The 27,289-nt window shown below is 41.6% G+C and overlaps 1 protein-coding gene across 2 annotated transcripts in view; it reads right to left on the bottom strand.

Annotated features, from left to right (window-relative positions):
* CD82 (CD82 molecule) overlaps positions 1-27,289 on the bottom strand; it is a 104,345-nt gene that overhangs the window by 33,708 nt on the left and 43,348 nt on the right. For both annotated transcript variants that reach the window (XM_042438554.1, XM_042438563.1), the window contains one exon: positions 19,539-19,619. In XM_042438554.1, the coding sequence (XP_042294488.1) occupies positions 19,539-19,601 (63 nt within the window). In that variant the 5' untranslated portion in view covers positions 19,602-19,619. The remainder of the gene's footprint in view (positions 1-19,538; positions 19,620-27,289) is intronic.

Genomic DNA, 27,289 nt, shown 5'->3' with positions numbered 1-27,289 from the left:
AATATAAAATCCCTCCACCTTAAAAAAATGAAAGGAAAACTAGGAAGAAATGTTCTCAGCTAGCTTTCATCTTAGCCCTTTTATCTACCATATAATGTATAATTGACTATAAGTCAACCTCATGTATATATCAAGGGTGAGTTGGGGGGGGGGCAAAAGTATGGATTTTGATATGACCCGTGGATAAGTCAAGGGTAAAACTTAGGGGCATGTAACAAAGGATGTAAAGGATGATGCAAAGGGAAATGATGCCAAAGAACTTAGAAAATTCTGGCAGGCATATATATCTGTGCTTATCCTAAAGGCTGTATGGATGAAAGAGTAGAGGGGATCCATATTTCTTTTTAGTGCTCCCAGGATGGACTAAGCTCTCACCTTTTACCGCTCTATTCAGAGAAAGGGGATGGCTCGTGTGTGTGTGTGTGTGTGTGTGTGTGTGTGTGTGTGTATGTGTTAAAGTACAGTACTTACACTGACCTATAGGTAAGCCGGCCCAGGTTTTTTTTAATCAATTTTTTAATTACAATTTCTAGACTTAATAATAATAATAATTTGTTTTATTTATATACCAGTATTCCAAAGATCATAGCGGTGAACAGCAAGTAAGCTAATTTGCCCCCAACAGTCTGGGTACTCATTTTAGCGACCTCGGAAGGATGCAAGCCTGAGTCGAGCTTGGGCCCTTTTGCTGGTCTTGAACTCGCAACCTCGTGGTTTTGAGTGAATGGCTGCAGTACAGGCATTTAACCACTGAGCCACCATATACACATGAGTATATACAGTTTGCAGAAGAGCATTCAAATTTCCAAGCTTTCATGAGCAGTATGACATTTTAGAGAGGCAGGCTTATTGACCCAGATCATAGGCCCCATTCTCTCATGTGCCTCAGACCTCTGGTTTTACAGCACAAAATGAATTTCCATGCTTGCAGCAGAAAGCGCAAGACAGGGATATGGAGAAACATGTGGCTCTCCAAATGTTGTTGAACTGCAACTTCCATCAACAAAGCCTGGTATCAGGCCATTTATGTATGATCAACACTTTTAGTAAAGAATCAGGAAGCCAGCATTCTATGATCAACATATAGATTAAAGAGCAGGGGAGTAAGGCCTGGAAATTGAATCAGATAAAACTACAAATCATACAACATTCATATGGCAGAAAAACCTATGGCATAGAGCCAGTCTTGGCAAGCAGACTGCAAACACTCTGCAGTCCAACAAGGTTCTGCAGAAAGATGCCAGCTGGCAGCCTTCAACCATCATCAGTAGACTGCATAGATGGGAACGGGCAATTATGGAAGAACCATAATCCAGCTTTGCTCCAGCTAATCACAAAACATTTCTGGGGCAAGAGGAATAAATATGGACAAACCTCTAGACATCTGTGTCAAAGCTTGGCTCATCTGTGCTAAAAGGAAGATTTCTACAACTAGAAACTGATTATAAAAGAAGGAATAAGATAAGAACATAACCACTCAGAACTTCTACACTACAAGCTCTTTTCTACCAGTTCCACCTTCCCCTCCGAAAGTTAGAAACGGCAACAACAAAAATGTCAAATGGGAACATATATATGTAACATGGTAAAGAGAAGAAGTGTCAAGAGTGCTGCCTTTAATCCTACCAATTTGTCCCTCAAAGCAGGATGGCGAGGTCAGAAGAAAGGGAGCCTCCTAGTGCATGCTAAAGGATCTCAAAATTGTTCCATAAGACTTTCAAGATGATCCATCCAGGCTGGAATATGAGAGGAACCTGTTCTACTTAGTAGTTTTTTTCCCATTCTTTCCATTCACAAAGGAGGGGTGATCTTATCCCCAGGAACATTGGATGTCAAGGTACAGCACAGCTCAGTCACCCACCTGCAGATCTGAACTCAAGAAAAGCATGACCTTGCTGCTATTGACATTTCAGCAATGACCCCAGGGCATCAACTAAGCTGGCTGTTGCTGACAAAAGCCAGAACTCCAGTCGAGTTGCATTCCTGGCAAGTTGTCTGTTGCCACACAAGCCTGCTTAAAGCCTTTTGTGCATGTCCTCCTGCCAGAGCAGTCTACAGCTGTCAGTACAAGCCAAATATTGCAGCGTGGCAGGCTCCTGTTCAGTGTTCTAGTCCTGCTACTCCATTCCCACACCCCACTGTTTTCCTTTATTACAAAATTATTTCCCTCCAAGTCACCCAGCATTCCATGCCCAGTGAGCATTGTACCACTTCCCTAATCCACCCCAAAGACTTTTGCTAACTTTGAGATACCTGTGTTTATGCTAATACTTTCCTCTTGTATAGTCATATTGGTCTGTTCCAGCAAAACAACAAAAGTGATATCTTTCAGATTAACAGCTTTATTGTAACCTGAGTCTTTATGTAGGTGCCTGGAGTATAATATAACCAGGTTCATTCATACACACACACAGGATATTTCTGGAAGCAGCATGTTGATCCTGAGGTCACAGATAATTTAGACACAGAAAATGTTAGAAAAACTGGCAGAGTCAGTTAATGCTTGCAATGTGATAAGCATCTGTTACAGATACAAATTTTGCCCAGAAGTTCACCCCTGTGATTTAGCAGACATGTTATGCTGCACTACACAGAAATGTATAAAGCCCTGTTTCTAAAGGGGTGAATACATTGTTCTGTTGTGCTGAAATCACAGAGTCCTGTTGCACCTTGAAGGCTTATTAACATTGGCCAGAGAAATAACTGTTGTGATAACCCAAATCTTGTGATAAAAGGTGAGCCTACAAATAGAAAGAGAATACAGTACAGTACTAAGAAATGATTTTTCAAATTCAGACCTTTTGTGTGCATTGTTTTGGCTACATAAGGACTGGAACATACAGTCTGAACATTAAGAAATAACAGCTTGCCAAAAAGAAAAGAAATATAAAAGAGTTAAATTTTAACTGGAGCTGGGTGAGAGAGTTACCTCCCTGGCAAGAACTCTTCTGAGAGAAATTCACCATACAGACAAGGAGTAGCAATAGGGAGGGAGCCCATACCGTTCCCCTCTCCCATAAGCCATTACAGTGGTACCTCGGGATACGAAATGCGCGGGTTACGAAATTTTCGGGTTACGAAAAAAATCCATTTAAAAAAACTGTTCCGGCTTACGAATGTTTTTTTCGGGTTACGAAAAAATTTTTGGTGCTTTTCGGCGCTATTTCACACGAAATCGCGGCTTTTCCCCATTAGCGCCTATGGGTTTTCGGCTTACGAAGGCTTTTCGGGTTACGAAAGCGGCGGCGGAACGAATTAATTTCGTAACCCGAGGTACCACTGTACTGTTTCATACAGCTGCATCCATGCATTTACCTGCCACCTTATATTTTAAGGTAGTGTACTAAGAGGGGTGGCAGGAAAGGAGAATAACAGCCAGCATACCTTCTGCTAAAAGAATGGTAAAATATTGTATCATGAATGTATGCCATATAACAAATTTAGGACCTAACAATGTCCAAAGAGAGGGGAGGAATGGGAAGAATAAATACATTAAGACAGGGATGGCAAACCTTTTAGAGACCAAGTGTTACCTGGTGCTGGGGGTGGAACTTCCGGGGCGGGTGGGGTGGGTGGGACGGGACTACTGGAGAGTGGGACTTCCATCTTCTGAAGCAGCTGAAGACTCAGAAGGATGGGGGGGGCGGGGAGAGGAGAAACAGGCATGTGCCTGTTCCTCTTCTCTCTCTCCAGCCCTCTCGGACCTTGAGCTGTCTCTGGAGAGGTAGCTAAAGGCACAGGAGGACAGGAGAAGAGGAGGGACAGGCACACGCCTGTTCCTCCTCTACCTTGCCCTCCCATCTCTCAATGCGTCCTTCAAAATGGCTTCACATGCCAGAGAGGGCACACATGCCATAGGTTACTACCATGACATTAGGGGAAATTATGGAACAATAGCTTCAATTTTGCCATTTGCGTACCTCTAAAGACGTGAAAGTTTGCATTTAGAAAAAGTTTCAAAATCTGTATCACAGCTTCAAGAAAAATAAAGGACAGAAAGACAGACACTGCACCGCAGTGTAGAATACATCATCTCGTACAATAAAACTGCTGATCAGGAAACACCCTTTGGACATTATCACACGGGGGAAATTGGAAGGTTAATGCAGTGTCATCCTGGGTGCAATCATAGGGTTTCACGTTTCTTGGGAAGAGGTTATCACACGTAATCAAAGGCAATCCTAAATCAATTCGAACCCAATCCTGGGGCATCTGAGAGATGGGTAAATTCAGGGCAATATAGAATTTACAAATCCTGTTCCACTCCAAAGTTGAGTTCAATCTGAATTTGCCAGGTACGGAACACATGTCTCGGTCGCCCTTGGATTGCCTTCGAATCAGACTACAATTCCCAAGCTCCTTTACTGGCTGCAATTATCTCTCCTGTGCTCCCTGGCTGCTCCCTCTGAGAGCAAAGGGGCTGGAAAAGTGAAGGTGATTGTGCTGCCCGGGGGGGGGGATGCTCTGGCCTCCCCCAAAAGTTAAAAGACTGGCACCAAAGTCCGCCTTTCTTCCCTCCCTCTGGGTGTGGGGGGCTTTTCTCTCAGTCTCACAAAGGTCCTCCCAGAGCTCTGGAGCTGTTTTGGGGATGACACAGGCACACACTGCCGCCCTCCTCCTCTTAGCCCTTTCCAGCTCTTTCCCTTTGCATACTCATCCTTTCCAACTGGAGGGAAGGGATTGGCCAGGGATCTCTCTTTATCTCTCTCAACCCTGTCGCAAGGTTTTCTTGTCAGGTTTATTCAGATGAGGTTTGCCATCGCCATTTTCTGAAGAGGCTGAGAGAGTGTGACTTGCACCAGGTCACCCAGTGGGATTCAATCCCTGCTTTCTAGAGTCATAGTCTAATGCTCAAACCAAGTATAAGGTTGCTTTGGATTGGTTTTGAATTGGTGAATTGCCTAAATAACGTGAAATAAAGGGTAATGGACGAACAAATAACATGAAACAAGGCAAAACCACTGGAACTGGAAGCAAGTCCTACCAGAAATGTAAAAAGGTTACGATCCGATTCCACCCTCACTGCACATGTGCAGGGATGCTAATTCGAATTCTAGACTATGATGGGTACGTACTAGTGTGATAATTTCTTTTGCATTTGCACTGCTTTGACTTTGGGATGGGCACTGTGTTCTTCTATGGTGTGATAACCATCCACGTACTTGCATTCATTTCTGAATTGGCCCCACTTCCTTTTCTTTCAAAATTGGGAGACATTCCTCTGGTGTGATAATGTCCTGTGAAACCTCAAACAGCTGTCCTTTGCAGCAGGTAGAAGAGCAGGCTAGCATTTGGTGGAAGTGGAGAGGGAGGGCATCTCCAGAGTATAATACTTTCTCGTTTATCAGGAAAGGCAACATAAAAGCCATTTTCAAATACTAGTGAGATCATTTCCAAGGAACCTCCCTCCTCCTGGAATATTGTGTCCCGTTCTGTGCACCACAGTTTAAAAAGGATGTTGAGAAACTAGAGCGTGTCCAAAGGAGGGCGACTAAAATGGTAAAGGGTCTGGAAACTATGTCTTATGAGGAACGACTTAGGGAGCTGGGGATATTTAGCCTGGAGAAGAGAAGGTTAAGAGGTGATATTATAGCCCTGTTTAAATATTTGAAGGGATGTCATATTGAGGAGTGAACAAGCTTGTTTTCTGCTGCTCCAGGGAACAGGACTCAGAACAATGGATGCAAGCTACAGGAAAAGAGATTCCACCTCAAAATTAGGAGGAACTTCCTGACAGTAAGGGCTGTTCGACAGTAGAACACACTTCCTCAGAGTGTAATAATAATAATAATAATAATAATAATAATAATAATAATAATAATAATTGTATCCCACCCCTCTGAGAACAATCGAGGCGGCTAACAAAGTTAAAAATACAAAACATATAAAATCCCTGGTACTCTCCCCTCCTTAAAAAAGTATTAAATCCAATGCAATATTTAAAAAAAAAAAAGAACAAAAAACAACAACAAACAAACATACAAGTTAAAAACTGACCAGAAGGTCAACAACATCATACCAACAAACAATCAGTGGGAGCAGCAGTATCTTTCCCAGACGTTTTTCTAAGGCCGGGTTCTCTATTCTGGGAAGGCCTCCTGGAAGAGATCTGTCTTAACAGCCTTTTTAAAGCTGTCTAAGGATGTAAGTAGATGGATGTGTAGTGGAGTCTCCTTCCCTGTAGGTCTTTAAACAGAGGCTGGATGGCCATCTGCCAGGGATGCTTTGATTGAGAGTTCCTGCATGGCAGGGGGTTGGACTGGATGGCCCTTGTGGTCTCTTCCAATTCTACGATTCTATGATTCTATGAGTTTTACTCTCTTTCCAAGTAACAGTGTCTGAATCCAGTTCAGCACAGACCTAAACAGACATGTTTCAAAGCCATGATGAACAAAGCATCACATCTGGGATACTCTTCCCAGCCCCCAGCCCCAAAAGTGTAGCATACCAGAACCTACTGAAAAGGCAAGGCCAGTACTGGCTGGTGGTTCCCCTATCAATAGTGTGATGAAATCTGCTTTAGGCTGTTGTCCAGACTTTAAAAATGCCATCCAAAGTTCTGAAACTGTTTTGGGAAAGGATTTAATACCTTGGGCAACCCCTTTAATGGTCAAAAAAATAGTCCTTAGCAGAATCATTGCAATGTTGATAAGGAAGTTGGCAGCCACTACTGCACCGGGCCCAGGAGCATTCAGGATTTGGCCCTGAAATAGCCTCTAAGTATTAGGACTTGTGGATATTTTGTAGCTCTGCAAGAAGGGCTATGAGTTGAACGTGTTCAGCAACTGCTACAGAAACTGATCTTACTGCCAAGAATAATAGTGTTGTGGAGCATGCACAAAATAATTTTGAGAATTCAAGGTAACCTTGTATCCTTTATTCTACAAGGGAAAATACCTAATGGCATTATAGGATGTTTCTAAAAAAATAATTCCAGGCATTATGTAAGGTTTTTTTTTAGGGTAAATTTTTTAAAAGTTCTGCAAACTATTTGGTATACAGATCCTTTGTTATTCCACAGAATTTTATTTTGTCAGAGCCTTCATCAGTTGTGGCAAGATTATTTATGTTAGTAGAAATACAGTTTCTTTCCACTAGCTCAAGATGACGCTGCAAAACTCAGAAGCACAGAAAACTAGAAAAGCCTGGAAAATATTGAAAGGACATCTGAAGTTCATCTCTGTATAGAGACCTGAAGACAAGGTGTGGTTTTTGAAAAGCCAGTACTGGAACTCAGCAGTGAGAAGAATAGCCTAATTAAGTGACTTTTACTCGCTCTTGTTATCAGAGGTTAGTAGTTTCAATTAGAGGTTTGAGGATTAAAAGCAGGCAAACATGAATCCCTTATTCCAGAAGATGAAGTACCAAGTGCCATTATTGGAGGTTATAAATTATGCCTACCCACAGATTAGTTCTCCTTTCTTGGGATGCCATATTTTGCTTTATCAAATGTAGCACCACTAACATTGAACAGTCTTGTCTCTTGTTTTGTTGGAAGATCACAGCAGAAAGTACGTTCTGTAAATCTTAGGGTGGATTTATGCCTTACAGTCACTAGACAACTGTCATAACATTTACATAGAGAATGATCTGTGTGAAGTAGCTTTCCACAACTCTGTATCATGATAGCACTTATTCACAAAAAAACAGAGTTTATCCAGTAGTGGCAAAACTTTCTTCACATAATTATGACAATAATTAAGGTTTCTGCCCTATACATAATGGGATGGGAGTAAGCCTCTTGAACTCAGTGCAGCTCACTTCTCAACTTATATGCCTAAGGTTATACACCTAAGAGCTGCATACCTAGGAAAACAGGACAGTATGTATGACCTGTTATAGACAGAATTTGGGTCCAGGTTCCTACTGGGTGTGACACCATGAAGCTATGCAAGAGCAGCTCCCCCTTACCACCCCACATGGCAAAGGAAGAGTCTCAATCTGGAAGAAAACTGGGGGGAAAGGACAAAAGAACATATGTTTTCTGTCACCTGAGGCCTAGCTAAAGGAAGCTGCAGAAGAGCCTTCCAGTAGAGAATTCCAACAGCTATTTCCACCCTGAGCTGCCCCCTGCCCCACCATTTGTCTCCTTCTTTGGCCAACCCTCAAGAAACTTTCCAAATCTTTCTGTACAAAATGTGGGAAAATACTTTGCTGCTCAGATCTGGATTTATTCAGCCAAGTAGCTTCAATCCACCTCCTGTCAGCTCGGAGCCATCCCATCAGGGCTCCAAGAACATACTTGGCTTTACTAGCTAGAAAGCAAAGGAGGGGGGAGGAAAGCGGGAAGGCTTGCCATCAGTCTAGCAGTGAAAATATATCCACTTTGCGGGAGCACTGTGGCAAAGAGAAGACAAGTAGGGGTTACCATAGGGCAAAGCTTTTCTGCAAGCCATTGTAGATGCTGAACTTCTTCCCCCACCTCCCTGGTATTAAGTTTCTTTAAGTGCTCCTCACCTTTTGTCATCTTCTGTGGAAAAGTTGCTATAGAGACTACTGGCCTGTACTCTTGACTGAGCCAGACCAAATCACCTGAAGCCTCAAATGCAGGCCAGTTCATACTTTATACCTATATAAGGGTGTTTTGCTGTGCATATTGATATCTCAAGGACATTGTGCAGTGGAGTGTATGTGTGTGAAGGAATGTGTGGCACTCCAGATATTGCTGGACTGCAACTCTCATTAGCCCCAGCCCCAGCATAGGTAGTGGCAAGGGATGATGGGAGCTGCAGCCCAACATCATCTGGAGGCTACATGTTCCCCCACCTCCTGTTGTGGAGCGCAATGCAAAGCCATGTAAATATACCACCCCAAGTGTGAACAGAGATATCCACTCTTGTACTTTGCAAGATGCCCAGAGAAGAAAGGGCTCTCTATCTCATCCCTTCTCCAAGTCTGAAGATTTACTGTGAAACACAGAGGATGCACAGATGTTCTCAACCATCTTTCCTTATTTCTCCAACTCAAGTTTAACTTAAAACAACACTTGACATGAATCGTGTTACACATCTTTTTTCAGCTATCTGTTATTGTCTGTCAATGAAGTACAGCCCTGGACATGGCACTGGACTCCGCAATGTACATATTGTGTAAGTGAGTGATACTGAAGAGATATGAACCATCTGCACTCATGTGTTTCATCCTCCATCATGAGTCAGCTACCAACACCACTTCAATCCCAGCTGCTCTCCCTCCAATCACTCAAGATGTCAGATAAGATTAACTACTGTACTTCTCTGTGTTCACATATCATTTAAGAAAAGGGAAACAATCTATCTAATAAGAAAGAGGCATTAATTGCAAATATTTTTCAAGCTAACCACATCTCCTCCCCTGACACCAGTCATAAGGGGATAGAACAGAGCTAATGCAAGGCAGCAGTACTATGGAACAACTGGTAGCATATAAGACCACAGGTCTCCACAACATATCACAGTTAGTTATGCTGCCCAGGTTTCCCTTCTTAAATCTGAACATGAGACCAGATGAGTATTTCAATGAGTTCTGCATCTCAGATCTGGAAGTTTAAGCACATAGCCTTATTCTTATAATAGGGGTTCTTTAACAGAGAGTCTTCCTTTGTATGCTAAAACCATACACGACCTTTGGTCCTTGGCAGCTATAACTGGAATGCTGATTGCTCAGGAGATGGAAACAACAAAGCATACAGCAAAGTTTTTTTAAAAAATGTAGTGAAGAAAGCAAGTTGAAAATCAGTTCCAGATGTGTCCCAGATGCACCATCTGGGCAAGCTTTTCTAGATGCAGAGCTGGCATGACACACAGAAAGAAAGTGGCAGAGCAAAGAGGGAAAACCATATACTCACAAGCAAGCTTCTCATTTTATTTCATGATATACAGGCATCTGGAAAACCATACACCCCATTTTGCAAAAGAGAGCTGTTGCTGTTGGTTTCACAGGCACTGTTGTGCAGGCCAGATAGATGCAACAGCAGATATCAAGACATAGTAGAACAGATGTGCAATTGACTTTCAAACACTAGAGAAAACCCTTGCTCAAACTGTGCATAAGTTCTACATGTTTTTCATATTCACATCTTATTGCTGAATCTCTTACGTCAAGAATGGACAGCTTCCTTCCTCCCATGGGCTATACCTAGCATTTTTTCCCCAAAACAGTAAGTAACTGAACAGTCATTTCCAGTTTTGATAAAATCCATTTCAGGCCCTCCAGAAGATCATGAAGCAGAGATAAATAGCTTTAAAATTGAGAATAAAACCCTTGTATGCTCCAGAGCTTGTAGTGGTTTGAGTGTTGAACTTATGACTCTGGACATCAGGGTTCGATTCCTTGCTTGACAATGGAAACCCACTGGGTGACACTGGCCAAGTCACACATTCTCAGCCCCAGAAAAGAAAATCCCATGATAGGTTTACCTTAGGGTCACAGTAAGTCAGAAACTACTTGATGGCACACCACAATAACTTACTTCAAAGGGCATACTTCTTCATTTTGAAAGCTGGTTTTTTTTTCTTTTTTCCAGTGAGGGTGTGAAGAGAGGCCAGGGATTATAATGAGGCTTTGGCATGATGCCTCCAGTCCGCAAGCTACAAAAACCCCTCCCCATCATGTATCAAATATTAGTGGCTTGTCAAAAAATGTGAAGTAATCCTAAAGGAACAATCAAGGAGTTTATCACACAGCTTACATTCTGTCATGCTTCCGCCGATTAAATGTCATTGATCTGCGACGGAAGCCTCCTGGTGGGATCACGGATGGCGCAACACCTCCATTTTTGTCATGGAAGCGTTATCATAAGTGTTTAAAAAAAGAGTCCTTTTTAAATAACGGATTAAATCGTTATTTAAAAAGGGCTCTTTTTAAAACACTTATGATAATGCTTCCATGATGAAAACGGAAGCGTTGCACCATCCACGATCCCACCAGGAGGTTCCTGTCACAGATCGGTGATGTTTACGCAATGGGAGCATGGGGGAAGGTAAGCTGTGTGATAAACTCCCAAGACAAATAAAAGGGACAGGAGATTCTTAAGAAGAGTCCTGAGGGTACCACAGCAAAATATTTTGCATGGGATTTGTTGTTGTTATCTGGATTTGAGTCAACTTCAACTCGTGGTGACCCTGTGGATGAAACACCTCCAAGATACCTCATCCTCAACTACTCTACATAGTTTTTTCAGGCTCCTAGCTGTAGCCTCCTTGATTTGAGTCTATCCATTTGGTATTCAGTCTACCTTGTTTCTCTTGCCCTCCACCTTCCCAAGCATCATTGTCTTCCAATAAGTCATGACTTCTCATGATGTGGTCAAAATACAACAGTCTCAATTGGGTCATTCTGGCTTCTAGGGAGAGCTCAGGCTTGATCTGTTCCAATATGGTGTCAGCTGCATATCTTAGATTGCTTATGTTTCTTCCTCCGATCTTCACTCCTCCTTTCTCTAAGTTTAAACCTGCTCTGTGTATGATATTTTCTGCATATAAGTTGAACTTTAGCCTCTTGCTCTATGCATGAGATAGTCTACTGCTAATACTTAACTTTAGCATTTTAATACTAGGTGTGATCCTAGTATTGTGAGTGGGCAACATATAGCCCCCAGACATTGCTGGACTCCTATCAATCTTAGCACAGCTAATGGCAGTGGCATCACTAGGGAGGTGCAGACCACACCAGGTGACACTCTAAGGGGGCGACACCACTGGTCCTCAAACATCTGCATTTTGGCAGAAAAGGGCTGGGGTATTTGCCTGTATCTCTTTAAAATGTTTAAGAGAAGGTGTGAGTGAGGTGAGACTCAGTGGAAGGAGAGAGGCCCCAGGGTTTTTTTGGGGGGGGAGGGATTAAATTTTAATTTTATTTTTAAAAAAGCATTGAGGAATCCCTTGAGGCCTAGGAAGAACCAATGCAACAGGCTTACCAGTCTGCAGAGACAATAGTCACTGTCAGTCTAAACTTCAACAGGAAATGGTTTACCCATGGCAGCTAGGCCACAGAGAAACTCCCCCACTTCATTAAGGCTTCCAGTCTTACATTTAATTGAAAATGCCAGTTCAAGGGTATGTGCTGTTACTTGTGTTGCATACTCATCAAATTTGCAGATGACACCAGATTAGGAGGAATAGCTAATACTCCAAACGACAGGATCAAAATTCAAAATGACCTGAACAGACTAGAAAGCTGGGCCAAAGCTGACAAAATGAAATTCAACACAGAGAAATGTAAGGTACTGCACTTAGGGCAGAAAAATAAAATGCACAGATATAGGATGGGGGACACCTGGCTGAATGAAACTACATTTGAAAGGGATCTAGGAGTCCAATTAGACCACAAGTTGAACATGAGTCAACAGTGTGATGTGGCAGCTAAAAAGGCCAATGCAGTTTTAGGCTGCATCAATAAAAGTATAGTGTCTAGAGCAAGAGAAGTAATAGTGCCACTATATTCTGCTTTGGTCAGGCCCCATCTGGAATCCAGTTCTGGGCACCACAATTCAGAAAGCACACTGAAAAACTGGAGTGTGTCCAAAGGAGGGTGACTAAAATGGTGAAGGGTCTGGAAACCATGTCATATGAGGAACGACTTAGGGAGCTGGGGATGTTTAGCCTTGTGAAGAGAAGGTTAAGAGGTGATATGATAGCCCTGCTTGAATATTTGAAGGGATGTCATATTGAGGAGGGAGCAAGCTTGTTTTCTGCTGCTCCAGAGAACAGGACCCGGAACAATGGATGCAAGCTACAGGAAAAAAGATTCCACCTCAACATTAGAAGGAACTTCCTGACAGCTGTTCGACAGTGGAACAAACTCCCTCGGAGTGTAGTGGAGTCTCCTTCCTTAGAGGTCTTTAAGCAAAGGCTGGATGGCCATCTGTTGGGGATGCTCTGATTGAGATTTCCTACATGGCAAGGGGTTGGACTGGATAGCCCTTGTTGTCTCTTCCAACTCTACGATTCTATGATTCTAAGTGTATTGAGGCAATCCCAAGGTTGCCAATTCCCATAAGGTAAATGTTTTAAATCTCCTACTATCACACCAGAGAGCATCTCAACCAAGTTAGGCAAGAAGGCTGATAGGAGAAGCAGGGTGGTGGCTATAACAACAACATTCTAACTCTATCTTTCTTACCCTAACCCACCACTTGAGTGAATTGGTATTCTGGCACGAGTCCCTCCTTCCTTATCTTTCTAAGCAATACCGCAACATACTTGAGCAAGTCCACTCCCCCAATTCATCCATCCAATTTCCAATGACACATGACAAAATAGCCCCATCATTCTCAACTAAATCATGCATGAGATTTGCCTTGTGATGGATCAAACTGGTACTTCTGAACAGCAACCCAGGTTTCAGGGTCAGGGGGAGACTAATAGGACAATTCAAATTTTGGAAGTGGTAGAAGTGTGGTGGTTCCTAGACATCTAGTTGCTCATCCCCGCATCATGCCTTACTTCCCTCAGCCTTGGACTAGTGGAACAATGTTGCCCTCACACCATCCCCAGTCATTCAAACTGCTCAGACAGACAGTAAAGTCACTTGGAAGATGAACAGTAGTTCAATAAATAGAACATAAAGAGCATAGGCAGTGAAGAAAGAAAACACAAATGGATTCAAGAACAGCAAAACTAATAAAGTGCAAGAAAGAAGTCAACACACTTTCAGCTCTCATTAATATATTGTCCAAAACTGAGTGAGGTCTGCTACTAGAGTAGATCTCTTTTGGGGGTTCTTTGAATGTCAAATCCTGAAAACTTTGTTCCAGATGTTGTATCATCCACCACATGGTAGACAGAAGAGTACTGGAGGCCTGAGTACTATGGACTTTCCAAAATAAGAGGTTAATATATTGCAGCTGCCAATTCATTAGCTATTACTTGGCAAACCTGTTTAATAGAGCTTCAGAGGGATGGACAGACCAGTCTGTTTTTAGTCTATGTCACTTTTGCATGTGTCTGCTCTTAAATCTGCTACCTCTTGTTTCTACATTAATTTGCAATTTCTTCTAGTCCACATTTTCAAAATTGCTATTAAAATCCATTATTTAAATACCTGGTTATGGAATACTCTCTCTTCTGCCCCCCCCCCCCCGGCCCCTCACAGCCCAGCTGGTGCTGACGCTGGCCTCATTTCAGCATCAAGCTAAGACCCAGGTATTTATGCAAGCTGTTGGGACTTAGAGATCATAATTTGATTCCAATCTACCATTGCTGCTTTTTATACGTGATTGTAGATTACTGCTATCTTCAGATGCTTTTCATTGAATTTATCCCATCCTGAAATCTATTTATATAGGTCAGGTTAGAAATATTTTAACAATGTATTAAAAATAGTTATTTGAATATATTTGCTCTCTAAATAGTATTTTATATGAATTTTGCTACATTTTCAGATGAGAATTATGTTGGTACCTTCGAGAACTATGAAAGCCACTGGATTACTGAGTTCCAATCTGCATATTAGTCTGTGAGAGATGGGCCAGTTTATTTTACATGGGAATTTATTAATATCTAATCCTCTACTTCTAAGTGCATTTTCTACAAGTGACTGTGCTGAATCAGACAACACTTACTGCCATCATCTTCATCCTCATTGTTTTTGTTGTTTTTTTATTTCTATCATGTTTGCAAAGATTATATATATACACACACACACACACACACAGGTTCTACCCTGCATCTAACAATCTAGCATCGATGAGACATCAGATTTAGCTTGGACAGCAGAAATAATTTACCTTGCCACAGATAGGAAAAATATCAATTATTGAAATAAAGTTCTTGCCCAAAGTTTATTCCCCTGATTTAGCCATGAATAATCCTCAAACATACTCTACGTAAATGTCTTTAAATTCCTTTAAAAATAAATGACAAAATAACAGGGCTGGAAATAATGCAACAGCTGTAGCCAAAAGGGACAATGCAACAGATAAGATAAGTAATACGTATTAATAGTATTATGCTGATTCAAGCTATCCCCTTGAAAGAATGGGTCTTACAAAAGAAAGATGAAAGGGTGTCTATACATTTGATGAAAAAAAGAAATTAAGATGAAGTATTTTCAAAGTGGGGAAAAGTGCAAAGATGTTAGCCCAAGGGATATCTCCCATTTCATCTACAATATGTGGGAAAATATAATACAGTGAGTAGAATTGTTAATGATGCTTCTGGTTAGATTAAAGTAGATATTGTGAAATCTTTCATGAAAAAGATTTCACTTCTAATAATACAGGAAGAATTAGGTTACAAGAACAAAGCTCTCCCATTTCCCCAGGGTAAGCTATACAATCAGGAATATGGTTTATAAGAATGAAAGAAGATGAACAGATTTTGATAATACAGTACTGATCAAGCCACAATTGAATGTACACCTGTTTTGTAAGATATATGCAGAGTCTTCTGCAGAAAAGTATAAATTAAATTGGAAGAGTAATCTACTATTCAACATTTTCAGGAAGATAAAATAACCCTGTAGTGACTGTGTAGTTGCTAAGAGACTATCTATCTATATCTATATACAACAGTAGTACTGGTAATAAGATTCAGCAGCCCAGCCATCATAGCCAGTGGTAAGGAGCTGCATCCAACAACTTTAGAAAGGCTGCATGATTCCCCTTTCCTTCATAAAGGAATTTTGCAGTTTGGGACCTGAGCAGGAAAAACATTTCAAGATGTGCCAGGGAGATGAGAGACTTTTATTGCTTACATTTCCCTTGAGGAGTTCTATGGAAATTATGAATTAACATTTTATTATGCTAGCATCTGAAAGAACACTTATAATAATAATACTAATACTACTACTACTACTACTACTACTAATAATAATAATAATAATAAATTTTATTTATACCCTGCCCTTCCATGGATATGATCAGGGCGGCTTACAAAATTTAAAAAACATTACAATACAAAGTTAAAATCCAATAATCAGTTAAAAACATTACTACAAGACAGGAACAGGAAAACAATAAAATAGAAAAAATACACATGGCAGGGGCAGAAAAAAATGAAAATTAAACATCAATCCAGGGTCAAAAGAGAAAAGAGGGGAAAGGGGGCAGGAAAATAAATGGACAAATTAAGGTGGGAAGGCCAGCCGGAATAGGTATGTTTTCAACTGTTTTTTAAAAACAGCTAATGAGGCGGCGGAGCGAAGCTCTGCAGGGAGCTTATTCCAAAGGGGAGGGGCAGCAGTAGTAAAAGCCCTCTGTGAGGTCCGCACATGATTGGACCTAGGGACCTCCAACAGTTTGGTCCCGGAAGTTCTGAGTGTGCGAGGCGGATTATATGGGGAGAGGCGGTCCTCCAAGTACCCTGGGCCCAAGCCATTTAGGGCTTTATAGGTCAAAACCAACACCTTGTATTGAGCTCGGAAGCGAATAGGCAGCCAGTGAAGATCTTTTAGACTAAGGTCTCAAAAGATTTAGTTTTTGAGGAGTGGGTTCAGAAAATGTAATAAATTATTACCAATAAGGCTGCTGCAATTACACGTACTCAGTGGGGGAGAATCTGATGATTTAAATCATTCATAGAGAATTGGGGTATGTTATAAAGAAAATGGATTTGTGTAGATTAATGTTTAATGGACAGCAAGACTATATGATGATGCTTTTTTAAGTGATGTCTTACATTCTTTTTAAATGAAGAATGTATGCTTTGTTCATTTTTTTTCAGATTTTTGAGATTTGTACTTTATATACTTTTATTGGATGTTTCGTGTAGATAAAGACAATATTTTTAAAGGGGAAAGTGCTGTTGCCTCAATGAACAAATAATAGTGGTATGTGTTGCAGCAAGGGTGAAAATCATGAAACCCTCCAGATGTTGTTGGGCTACAGGTCTCACCAACCAAGCACAATCCCTGGTGAAGATGCTGGGAATTGTAGCCTGAACAATAGATGGAAGGACACACAATTCCCATCCCTAAGTTAAAGGCAGCTATGGTGCTAAATATGTCAGTAATAGACCACACAGCCCCATCCTCAAAGCCCAAACCCATTTATAAATCCTGATCTTAAAAAAAAAAGCACGTGTACATGCAGTTTTGCATTTTAAACTCACTAAAACATGACCAGAGGAATAAATGGGTGTTTGCATCTCTTAGCATGCTTACTTGAGAACAGGCACAGTTTTGTTATAGAAAAGGATAACAATTTGAAAAGTAAAAGAAAATAACAATAAAAAATGAATACCTGCAATCATATATGAGCCTACCTGGCCACATCCTGAATATAAATGTTAAAAGAATAAGTAGGAAAGATTACCATTGTCAGTCCAGTGGGTCATGGCATGCACAAAGATCCAGCCCTAGCTGAACAATAACCTCACAAATATTAAGATTACTGTGAGTGTAAGGAGCAGAGCTAAACACAGGACATGTTTGGTATTAATCTAAGTCTACCAGAGCTTTAAATTCTGTAGTAAACCTACAATATAACAAAGTACAATACAAAGTTTCTGGCAACTCTGCATTCAAAGTGCAAATGACACTAGAGACATACACCTAGTGAAAAATAAGGGTAATGAGCTCTGCTTATGTGTTAAAAGCATGTATTCACTGAACATGAAAAATGAGCACAACTGTGCTAGGTCCACCAACATCCCATCTTCTTTTTTCATCACTGTCCACATGTAGTGAACTATTGTCTGCAATAGAGATAATCTTCTATCCAGGGAGATTCTACATGCTGAAGGCAACAAAATGGGGAGGAGACACATGTTCATGCCCACTGCCCCTTCTTGTTTACAGAGAATATGGCTTATGTCCAGACTACTTGAGAGACCACATCTCCCCATACAAACCTGCTAGAGCGCTAAGATATTCTGGGGAAGGCTTTCTCTTGGTCCCACCATCATCACAGGCTTGCTTGGTGAGGACACAAGAGAGAGCTTTCTTGATAAATGCTCCCATCCTTTGAAACTCCCTTCCGTGGGAGGCTAGCCTGGCCCCCTCCCTCCTTACATTTTGCCCGCAAGCAAAAACATTTTTATTTAAGCAGGCTTTTTAACTTAAAGTTAGGACAGAGTGTTTTTTACTTTTTTGTATTACAGTGGTACCTCGGGATACGAAATACCCAGGTTACGAAATTTTCGGGATACGAAAAAATCCCATAGGGAATTATTGTTTCGGGTTACGAATGTTTTTTCGGGTTACGAAAAAACTTTTGGTGCTTTTTTCGGCTTTTTCGCACGGAATCGCGGCTTTTCCCCATTAGCGCCTATGGCAATTCGGCTTACGAAGGCTTTTCGGGTTACGAAAGCGGCCGCGTTACGAATTAATTTCGTAACCCGAGGCACCACTGTAATCTTATACTATTTTAACTAGATAATTTTAATTGTTTTTAAATTATTATTGTGATGTCTTAATAATGTTTTATCTTGTGAGCCACTTTGGGTCCCTTTTTGGGAGAAAGGTGGCATAGAAGTGAAATAAAACAAACAAACAAACAAATAAATAAATACTGTATAAAGTTTAAAATGCCTGATTTCCTGCATGGCAGGGGGTTGGAGATGGCCCCTGTGGTCTCTTCCAACTCTACAATTCTATGATTCTACCATTATACTAAACTGGATAACTCCAGCATAGCCCTGTGTTGAATATGTAACAGGAAAGTGGCTGAAACGTCTTTGATACATAAGGACTTTGAGGCTAATTGCTATTCAACTCTACTTTCTGTGAATATTGGCACCAATTTGTGGTACTCTGCAAACTGCAATGCTGACTCACAGAAAAATCCATTCAGCAGTGCCCTGATTATAACCATACATGCTGTGGCTGGATGTACCTACCAATTAGCAAATTTCTGTAAAAGCAAAGGATTTGATTAAAATTGTCTGGGCAGTCAATTCACTTATGTTGTCTCAAAAAGGGAACACGTAATATTTAAAACATTTAAAAATCCTCACACCATTCAATTTGCTTGATGAAGCCAGCCTCATTCATTCTTTCTTTTTTCCTATGAGCATTTGCAAGCATGTAACTAGCTTGAGTCAGCTACCACAGCTCTCTAAGGATACACTGAATAATGAAGTAAGCAGTTTCATTAACATGCACAAGATAATTTGTACAAACCACAAAATTGTGCAGAAATTTATACAGCTTGTTTGTAGCTTGTAGTCAGCTAGCTCAGTGGAGAAAGTGACATCTCTTTGATCACACATTCTCATCTGACCAGAAACAAGTAGCATACATTTTAAAAGTGACATTATAACACAAAAGACTGAGCAGATGCCTACAGTAAAAAGCATTCTGGAAGACAAGTTTGTGTTAAACAATGCCTTTAGAGAATGAAGGATGTGTCCATTCTAAAGAGAATACATCCTAATCTTCAACATCCTTGAACTAATATCTATTACTAAGATTTTCCTTCAATTGCAACTGCCCCATGATATTCACCTATAGCAATGAGGCTGTGAGACTGTTTGAAAGTATGAGAGTAGGATTTCTTTCAAGAGTATTTGTTATAACCTTTTCATGTTATAATCAACTCTTGCTAATAGGCTTGAGTCTTTTCTACCAATCCTTAACTTAGAAGTAGACGCTTGCAAATTCTGTATCTGAATACTTACGAAAAAAAGGAGGTTGAAGAGGAAAAGGAAGTACTTTGTGACCTTCAGGCAGCCAGACCCCATCTTCTCTTTTCACAAAACCTGGGAAGAAAACAGATAGCCATATAAGCAATCATGCTTTGCACAGGAACTAGTTGAATGATGAAAGCAGCTGTTTGCCAAGGGTTGTTCCTCCTTCCTTCCACACGCCATATGAGCAGATTACTTTTTTAAAAAAACAGATGGTTTTCTCATGGGAGGAGGGGGAACAGATTTAGCCTTGTCTCATTAAGAGAGTTTATTGTCTTGTTCTGATCTTTACTATCAGCTCAAGGGATATTTCCGGTATGCAACACAGCATCATCAGTTCCACAGGCAAAGGGCAAAGTCAGTGAAGTCCTGAGTCTGGAAAGTTATAGAAGTTCTAAATCCCCACCCCAACTCTTTTCATAGTAGTTAGTCTTACAGTTATAATCTTAAAAAGTAACTAATTACTTTCACAGTTCTTAAAAGTTGTTAAAATAGGCACTGCTTTGGTTATCTCGGGATGAGGTAGGGTGAAACCACTTCTCTTATTCATATTCTCATCACCTTAACATCCACAACAAAGCATGGGGCAGCAGAATAAGGCACAGCATGAGCTGGCATTTGAAGCAGGGAAAATTCCTCATCTGCTATATACGAAGATCATACTTCTGCAACTATAATGGCATTTTTTAAAAGTTACAGCTACATTGCAAGATATCCCTTGTTATAATAATAATGATTCATAGTTTTGTGACTGGAAAAGGAATATATTTTAAGGAACTACTTATTTGCAACTAATTATTTACAAACTCTGCCCAAGCCTTCTTAAACAAGTTGCAGCAAAAACAAGACTCTGTTACGAGTCTTTAGAATCTAGTACAATCAGCACATAAGGAGAGAGAAAGTGCTTCACTGTTGTTCCCATCATGTACAGAGCAACAGTCTAAAGAAGAGAATCTTTTCTATGGGTTGAGGCATTCCATCTGATCAGGAATCCTGAGAAATCCTGCCTCAGGGAAAGCATTCAAGCATAGCAGAGGCTCTCCATGTGTGGAGAGTAACCATGGAGGGTGCAGGACACACGTTCCCACACATTCCATTTATCCCTATTTACCCCTATTCTGAATACTTGAATAAGGTTCAAAAGTTTGCAGCTCCTGGGATTTTTTTACTGTGCAAAAGCCATGCTTAATACTTTTCCATGGGACATCTGTTTCCTCTTCCCATGTTTTCCTTGTTTACCTTCTATTTTTTAGAGCCCCAAAAAACAACAACTAGAAATAGGAAAGGACACAGTTTGTCCCTGTATAAAGGACCTATAATGTAGCTACCCAAGCATTTCCTTGTTTGGGTCTATACTCCGTGGGCAGTGGAATCCCTGGTTTATCTCTGCAAGGGAGAAATGATTGAGCGTTGGTCATGCTTTACCATGCAGTGGAGCCAAACAAGCCCTCTGGTTTTCTAGTGGGCTAGTGGTGATAAAACCATGGGATCAGAGACTAGAATGCAAATGACTAAAAACTCACAACAGATCCTATTGAACATGAGCCACTGGAAGGCTTACTCCATGCTAGTCAGGACAGTCAAGAAATCATTCTTCACTAGCTGAGTTGTCTTGAGCAGTTAAGAGTCTTTTACGCACTGCCCCGCAGAGAAATGCAGTCCAACAACATCTGGAGGGCAACTCTTTTGCCTTAGCCTAAAAGAACGTAGCAGCACTAACAGCTTTTGTACATACCAGGGTATTTATATTGATAGATAGTCCAACGTTACAGAAGGGATGTAACCCACACTTGAAAATTATGTCATCCTCCAAAAGAATGGTTCTCTCAACAAGTCAAGTCACCTCACTGAAAAAACTGCAAACCTCTGTGAGTTGTTTTTTTTTTTGTCACTTTGCAAGACAGTCTCCCTTCCCTCCTTCACAGCAGCTCCACTTGTAGTCTTTTCCCTCCTGTCACCACTGCATATGCCTGTAGTGTTTTACTGACATAATGCATCAATAAAAGCCAGCATGGTGGTTTGTGTGTTGTATTTGGGCTCTGGGAGACCAGAAAGGAATCCCCACTCAACCATGGAAACCCAGAGTTGAAAACTTTGAGCAAGTCACACTCTCTCAGCCTAAGAAAAAGACAATGGCAAACCTCCTGTGAGTAAACTTTGCCAGGATAACCGTATGATAAGTCGGAGACAACTTAAAGGCAGCAAAGAGCACCAACAATATTCCCCCTATGGTCAAAAACTTTTACTTTCTTCAATAAGTTTCTTCCACTTCCTTCAGCTAGCACAGGAAGTAAGGTGGCAATTCCTATTAACAATGCTGAGTGACTAGCAATTAAGAACATCCTTAATGGTTCTGTATGACAATGCAACAGGAAATAAAACATGACACAGAATAAGAGCAGCCAATGCTTTAACCTAGGGCAGACCTCCTCAGAGCTTCCTTGCTCTAAACTGCATTTAGCAAAGGGCAAGGGAACAAAGCAAGTCATTCTGTCCCAGTCTAAAGCCCACTTCTAATCCTATTAGGATATTTAGGTCAGTATTGAGATCAGGATGGAATTGGAGCATCATTCTAATTGGATCATTCTCTTACCAGCCAGCAGGAGTTTTCAAAAATATATCAGCTTTGTTGGTGGAGTGAGGGACATGAAAGAGAGGCTACTTCAGATTTTCCAAAGAAAGGAAGTAAATTAATATTTCGTTGAAACAGCAAGACACATCTCCACACTTCCACCGAAATATATGCCTCATGAGGAAGCAACACGGTTTCACAAATCTGTCCATTTACTAAGAATGACTGTTGTGAAAGCAACACTCTGAGATTATAGACACACTTTAAATAGGGTTGCCATAGCTGGGGACCTCCAAACCGGGACAAATGTAGGACAAGGTTTAAAATTTAAAAAAAAAAGATCCTACATTTTTAAGCCTTGTCCCCCCCTCCTTCCCGGCTTGGGAGGAAGCCTTGGCCTGCTCCCAGGCCGGGAAGGAGGGCGAGGGCCGCCTGTCATCATGGCGATCGCCGCAGTGGCAAACGGCCTCCCCCTCCTTCCCGGCTTGGGAGGAAGCCTCGGCCTGCTCCCAGACCGGGAAGGAGGGCGAGGGCCGCCTGTCATCGTGGCGATCGCCGCGGTGGGAAGCGGCCTCCCCCTCCTCTCGGTCTCGGAGCAAGCCTCGGCCGGCTCCCAGGCCGGGAAGGAGGCGGAGGCCACCCCTCATCATGGTGATCGCCACGGTGGGAAGCGGCCTCCTCCTCCTCCTCCCTGGCCTCGCTGGGGCCCGGGAGGGAGCGTCTCCGCGGCTGGAGCACCAACCGCGGAGAGCCCTCCCAGGCCTCAGCAAGGCCTTGGAGCCGCCGCGGGGGCTGAGGTGGCCGCGGTGGGCGGGGCTGTCCCGGTTTGGGCGCCAAACCGGACCGGGATGGCACCGCCCAAACCGGGATTGTCCCGCCCCCCGGCGGGATATGGCAACCCTAACTTTAAAGCAAGTTGGATTGTATGTCTATATAGCTCAGTACTGTCTACTTAAGGAGTCTCCCTGTTAAACTAAAGATACCAGGAACCTGGAATTTACTGAAACCAAAGGAAGTATACAACCACTGAGCTAAGATTGTTCCCTCTTGAAAGCAAATTGCCAACTAGTTGATCTTGGCTCTGCTTTTGCAGGAGATTCTCTGTTTGAAGTAGACTTAAGGGGTCCTCCACTTCAGGATACAGGAACTGAAGCTTGTGGCTGCTTAAAATAGTTAACTGTATTTGCTTGCATGCTTTCTTGTAAATATTAGGGGAATGCTTTTTCATACACAAATCCCTTGTCCCTACATGAACACAGGTATTCAACACGCGTATCAACTGGATAGGGAAGGAAGGCAGGATGTATAGCTTACTGAATGAGTACAGGCCATAAGTTAATTTTACATATACCTGTGCTGAATCAATTTAAATTCTTCGTCATGAAACTGAAAGTACCTCCAAACTATCTTTTACTCAAAAATATTCTGTCTCCAGTTTTTATGTATATTATTCACCTGCACAAATTTGTTACCTATATGGCCTTGGGAGTACTAATGTGTTAAAAGAAATGCAGACAATACAAAATTAGATTTCACTGTAGAATACTCTGAATGTTTACAAAGCACGTTTTGCCTAGAAATCGCCAGAATGGGGAAGACATAACACTTCGGTAACTCGGCATCCATTTTAAGCCTAGACTGGTTAATCAGATCTCGAGTCAGAAATGTTTTTAAAAAACAAGGCTTGGAAGTTAGATCTCTGTAATCAAGATCTCAGAAAACTCAGTGGCAACACCTAATATTTAATATACTTTGTGAAGATAGGTCCATGGAGTTCATTGCACATTGTGCTCTTCCTTTTCTAAAGGGAAGCAGGCTTTCCTACATCTCTCCAAAACATGAATTACATCACTATTTAGTTAGTACACTCATCCTTCCATATTTGCGGCTTTGATATTTGTGGATTTGATTATTCACGGATTTGATTAATATATTCTCTCTAGGAATCTCTAGGTCCTCCAGTGCAACTCTGTGGTCAACTTTAACTAAAAGTTGCACTGAGAGACCTAGAGATTCCTAGACAAAATATTCTACTAAGCATTTATAGCTCCTCCAGTGCAGTGCTGTGGTCAGTGTCTGTCGGACGCTGACCACAGAGTTGCAATGGAGAACCTAGAGATTCCTAGAGAGGTGTCCTCACAGGTAAAAACATGTTATTTTTGTTATTTGCGGTTTTTCCATATTCACAGGCATCTTGTGACCCTAACCCTAGCCAATATGGAGGGACAAGTGTATAAAGGTATAAATTATGGGGACTTGGAGGGGATATAGCCACCACATTAAATCTATACAGCTAAACTAAAGGGAAGAAGTAGAGAGATCAGTTCCTGAAGCATTTTTTTTCCCCCAAAGCAGTCTTCCAATTGATTTTTTGAAGTTAAGGAAAGGCAAGCTTTAAGCTCAGATCAGTCCTAAAATAAAATGTTCATATCTTAACAAAAATCATGTGCCTACACCCAAGGCCAAATAATTCTATAGAAGTTCCTCTATCATGTCTAATATAAGTTAAATAATGGTAAGGGAATTTTTATAAAGTTTGGAAATTCACTTTTTTGTGCTAATGATTTAATATGTAACATAGGCGCGGTACAGACCGCCTGAAAGCGGTGGTCTGCCGCCGCCACCGGGCACCTCATGCACTTGCGGCGTCACTTCCGCCGTGCGGATACTAAGCGTCCGCAATGTCAAGATGGCAACCCGTGTGTACAATGGGCGCCGCCATTTTTTACGTCCTCAGGATGCACTAGGGTTAGGGGTGTGCATAAAGCACGCCCTTTCCTAACCCTAGTACGTCCTGAGGACGTACTTTACGCCCGTTTGTAACAGGCCTTAATTAGCCAAAGATACGCTGCATTGTTCGATAAAAGACCATTCCAGGCATTTTTCCACATGTATAAATTATGATATTGGAGACATTTTGGTAAGATGGTCCCAATTAAAGGGTATGCTCACTTGATTTCAATGACATTACTGCCTTAATCTGTCCAAAATCTGTAATGCTAGAAGAAATGTCCAACATGTTTTACCTGAAGAGAATTCTTCTAACTGGGAGGAGAATTCCTCTGAGCTCCTCCCATCAAACATGGCAGAGAGAGGAAGTCATCATACCTTTACAGCGTACTTGACTTTGTCATGTTGAATGTTTAAAGAGCAATGAAAATTAATTCATTTGAATTAATCACAGACAAACAAGAGTTTGCTCACAGACCAGTTGTAAGAACTGGTGAGTGCACGTAACATTTTGGATTATGTAGTCAGCCTGCAATACTATAATAGCTATTTTCTAACGCCAATGGTTCACAAAGCTACCTTTTCTCCATCCAAAATAAATATCAGTACACAAAGTTGGGGGAGAAAAACATAGCTTGGGAAACTCTCCCTTTTTGTAAGCTTTTCTTTAACTAAGGCCCTGTGCAGATCGGCCATTAAGGCCAGCCTGGGGGCAGAGTCGGGGCATAGAGTCTACACAGTGCACGCCCTGGCTCTGCCCCCAGGGTGCCATGATGCTGTGTACCGTGCCGCACAGTCCGTGGTGGCATGGCGCTCCTCTGGTGCTGCACCTGCACAATGCAGCAGCAAAGGAGTGCCTTCAAGCCACGGCACCACAGCTATCATGCCCTGGAAAGGCTAGATTGGGATTGTGGCATGCGGGTAGCCACAACTCCAATCCAACTCACCTGAAGGCAGCTTTAGGCCGCCCCTTAGGGGGTGGTCTGCACAGCCCCTGACTAACTAACTAAATAAATATACTAGGTGTAAAAATCAAAGAGAAACACAGGGAAATTTTTTTTATACATAATAACTACTGCCAGAATAATATATGCAAAGACCTGGAAGATGAAATGCATGCCAACAAGCGAGGATTGGCTGATAAAATTGTATGATACGATCCAAATGGATAAACTAACCATATACAGTATATAAAAAAAGTTCACTGAGGAAATCTGATGATCAATGGTGTGTGACCTGACACAATATTTTAAGGGAAAATGGAGAAATAAATATACAGAGCTATATAAATAAAGTATAACAACAACAACAACAACAACAACAACAACAACAACAAAATAAAGGCAACCATGAATTTGGTATAAACATAGTGAGTTGAAATACATATAATGATCTATTAGGGAGAAAAATCAATTTACTAAAATAACTTCACAGGTTATAATCAAAGAAAAAATATTAAAGTAATACAATGTAATACAAAGGCATAATGTATAAAGATATAAATAGGCTGTATTTCCTATGTAGATATTTAAAGCAAAAATAAATAGAAAGATGAATAAACAATATAAACAATATAAAGCCGAGTAAAGATAAAAGATGAGTGGGAATTCATAACTCCTAGAATCATTGAGATGGAAGAGACTACAAGGGTCATCCAATCCAACCTCCTGACACTCAGATTATTACACACTGAGGAGATTATCGCACTGCGTTCTGAGAACGTTCTGATCATGTGATGAGAACGGAACGCATTTGAGTATACCGCACGTATGTGTTCCAATCGGGTTCTCAGAACGCTTAAATGTGTTCCAAATGTGTTCCAGGAGGGAACGGATTTGAATGTGTTCTGAATGTGTTCCCAGAGAGCTGAAACGTGATGAAAACGTTCCAACAGAAGTGTGTGCGGTATTCTTATCCGTTCTCAAATCCGTTCCCTCATTCCTCTGTCTTCTGATTGGCTGAAAGAATGACAGGCAGGGAGGGAGGCAGGCAGGCGAGCGACTGCAGTGAGGGAAGGTGTGTGTGTGTGAGGGGGGAAAGAAGGAGGGAGGGAAGGGAGGAAAAAAGGGAGGAAAGGTGGGACAAGGAAGAGAAGAGGAAAGCAGGGAAAGAGAGGGAAAGAAGAGACCAGAGCAGAGAGCAAGAGGGAGAGGGTCTGGCTGCTTCTCCGGGGGTCTCTAGTGTCATGTCCAGTGGGGCTCCTGTGCTGTCACAATGCAGGAGGCAGGGATGCCCAGGACCTTCTCCTCCTTCTCTCCAGGAGGGAAACCACAAAAGCCCCTCTGTTTGGAGCACCACAGAAAAGCAAGCAAAAAACTCCCAGAATTCCATAGCAAAGAGCCAGACAAGAGTTAAAGCGGGGAGGGAAGCTCACAACCTGAAGGCACACATTACATGCACACACACAGGAGCAAAAGGGTGTCAAGCTGCCAAAAAAGGG

The sequence above is a fragment of the Sceloporus undulatus genome, chromosome 1 (assembly GCF_019175285.1).
Source record: "Sceloporus undulatus isolate JIND9_A2432 ecotype Alabama chromosome 1, SceUnd_v1.1, whole genome shotgun sequence".
NCBI classification, from domain to species: Eukaryota; Metazoa; Chordata; class Lepidosauria; order Squamata; family Phrynosomatidae; genus Sceloporus; species Sceloporus undulatus.
The sequence above is the reverse complement of the archived record's forward strand: the minus strand, read 5'-3'. Positions and strand labels throughout refer to the sequence as shown.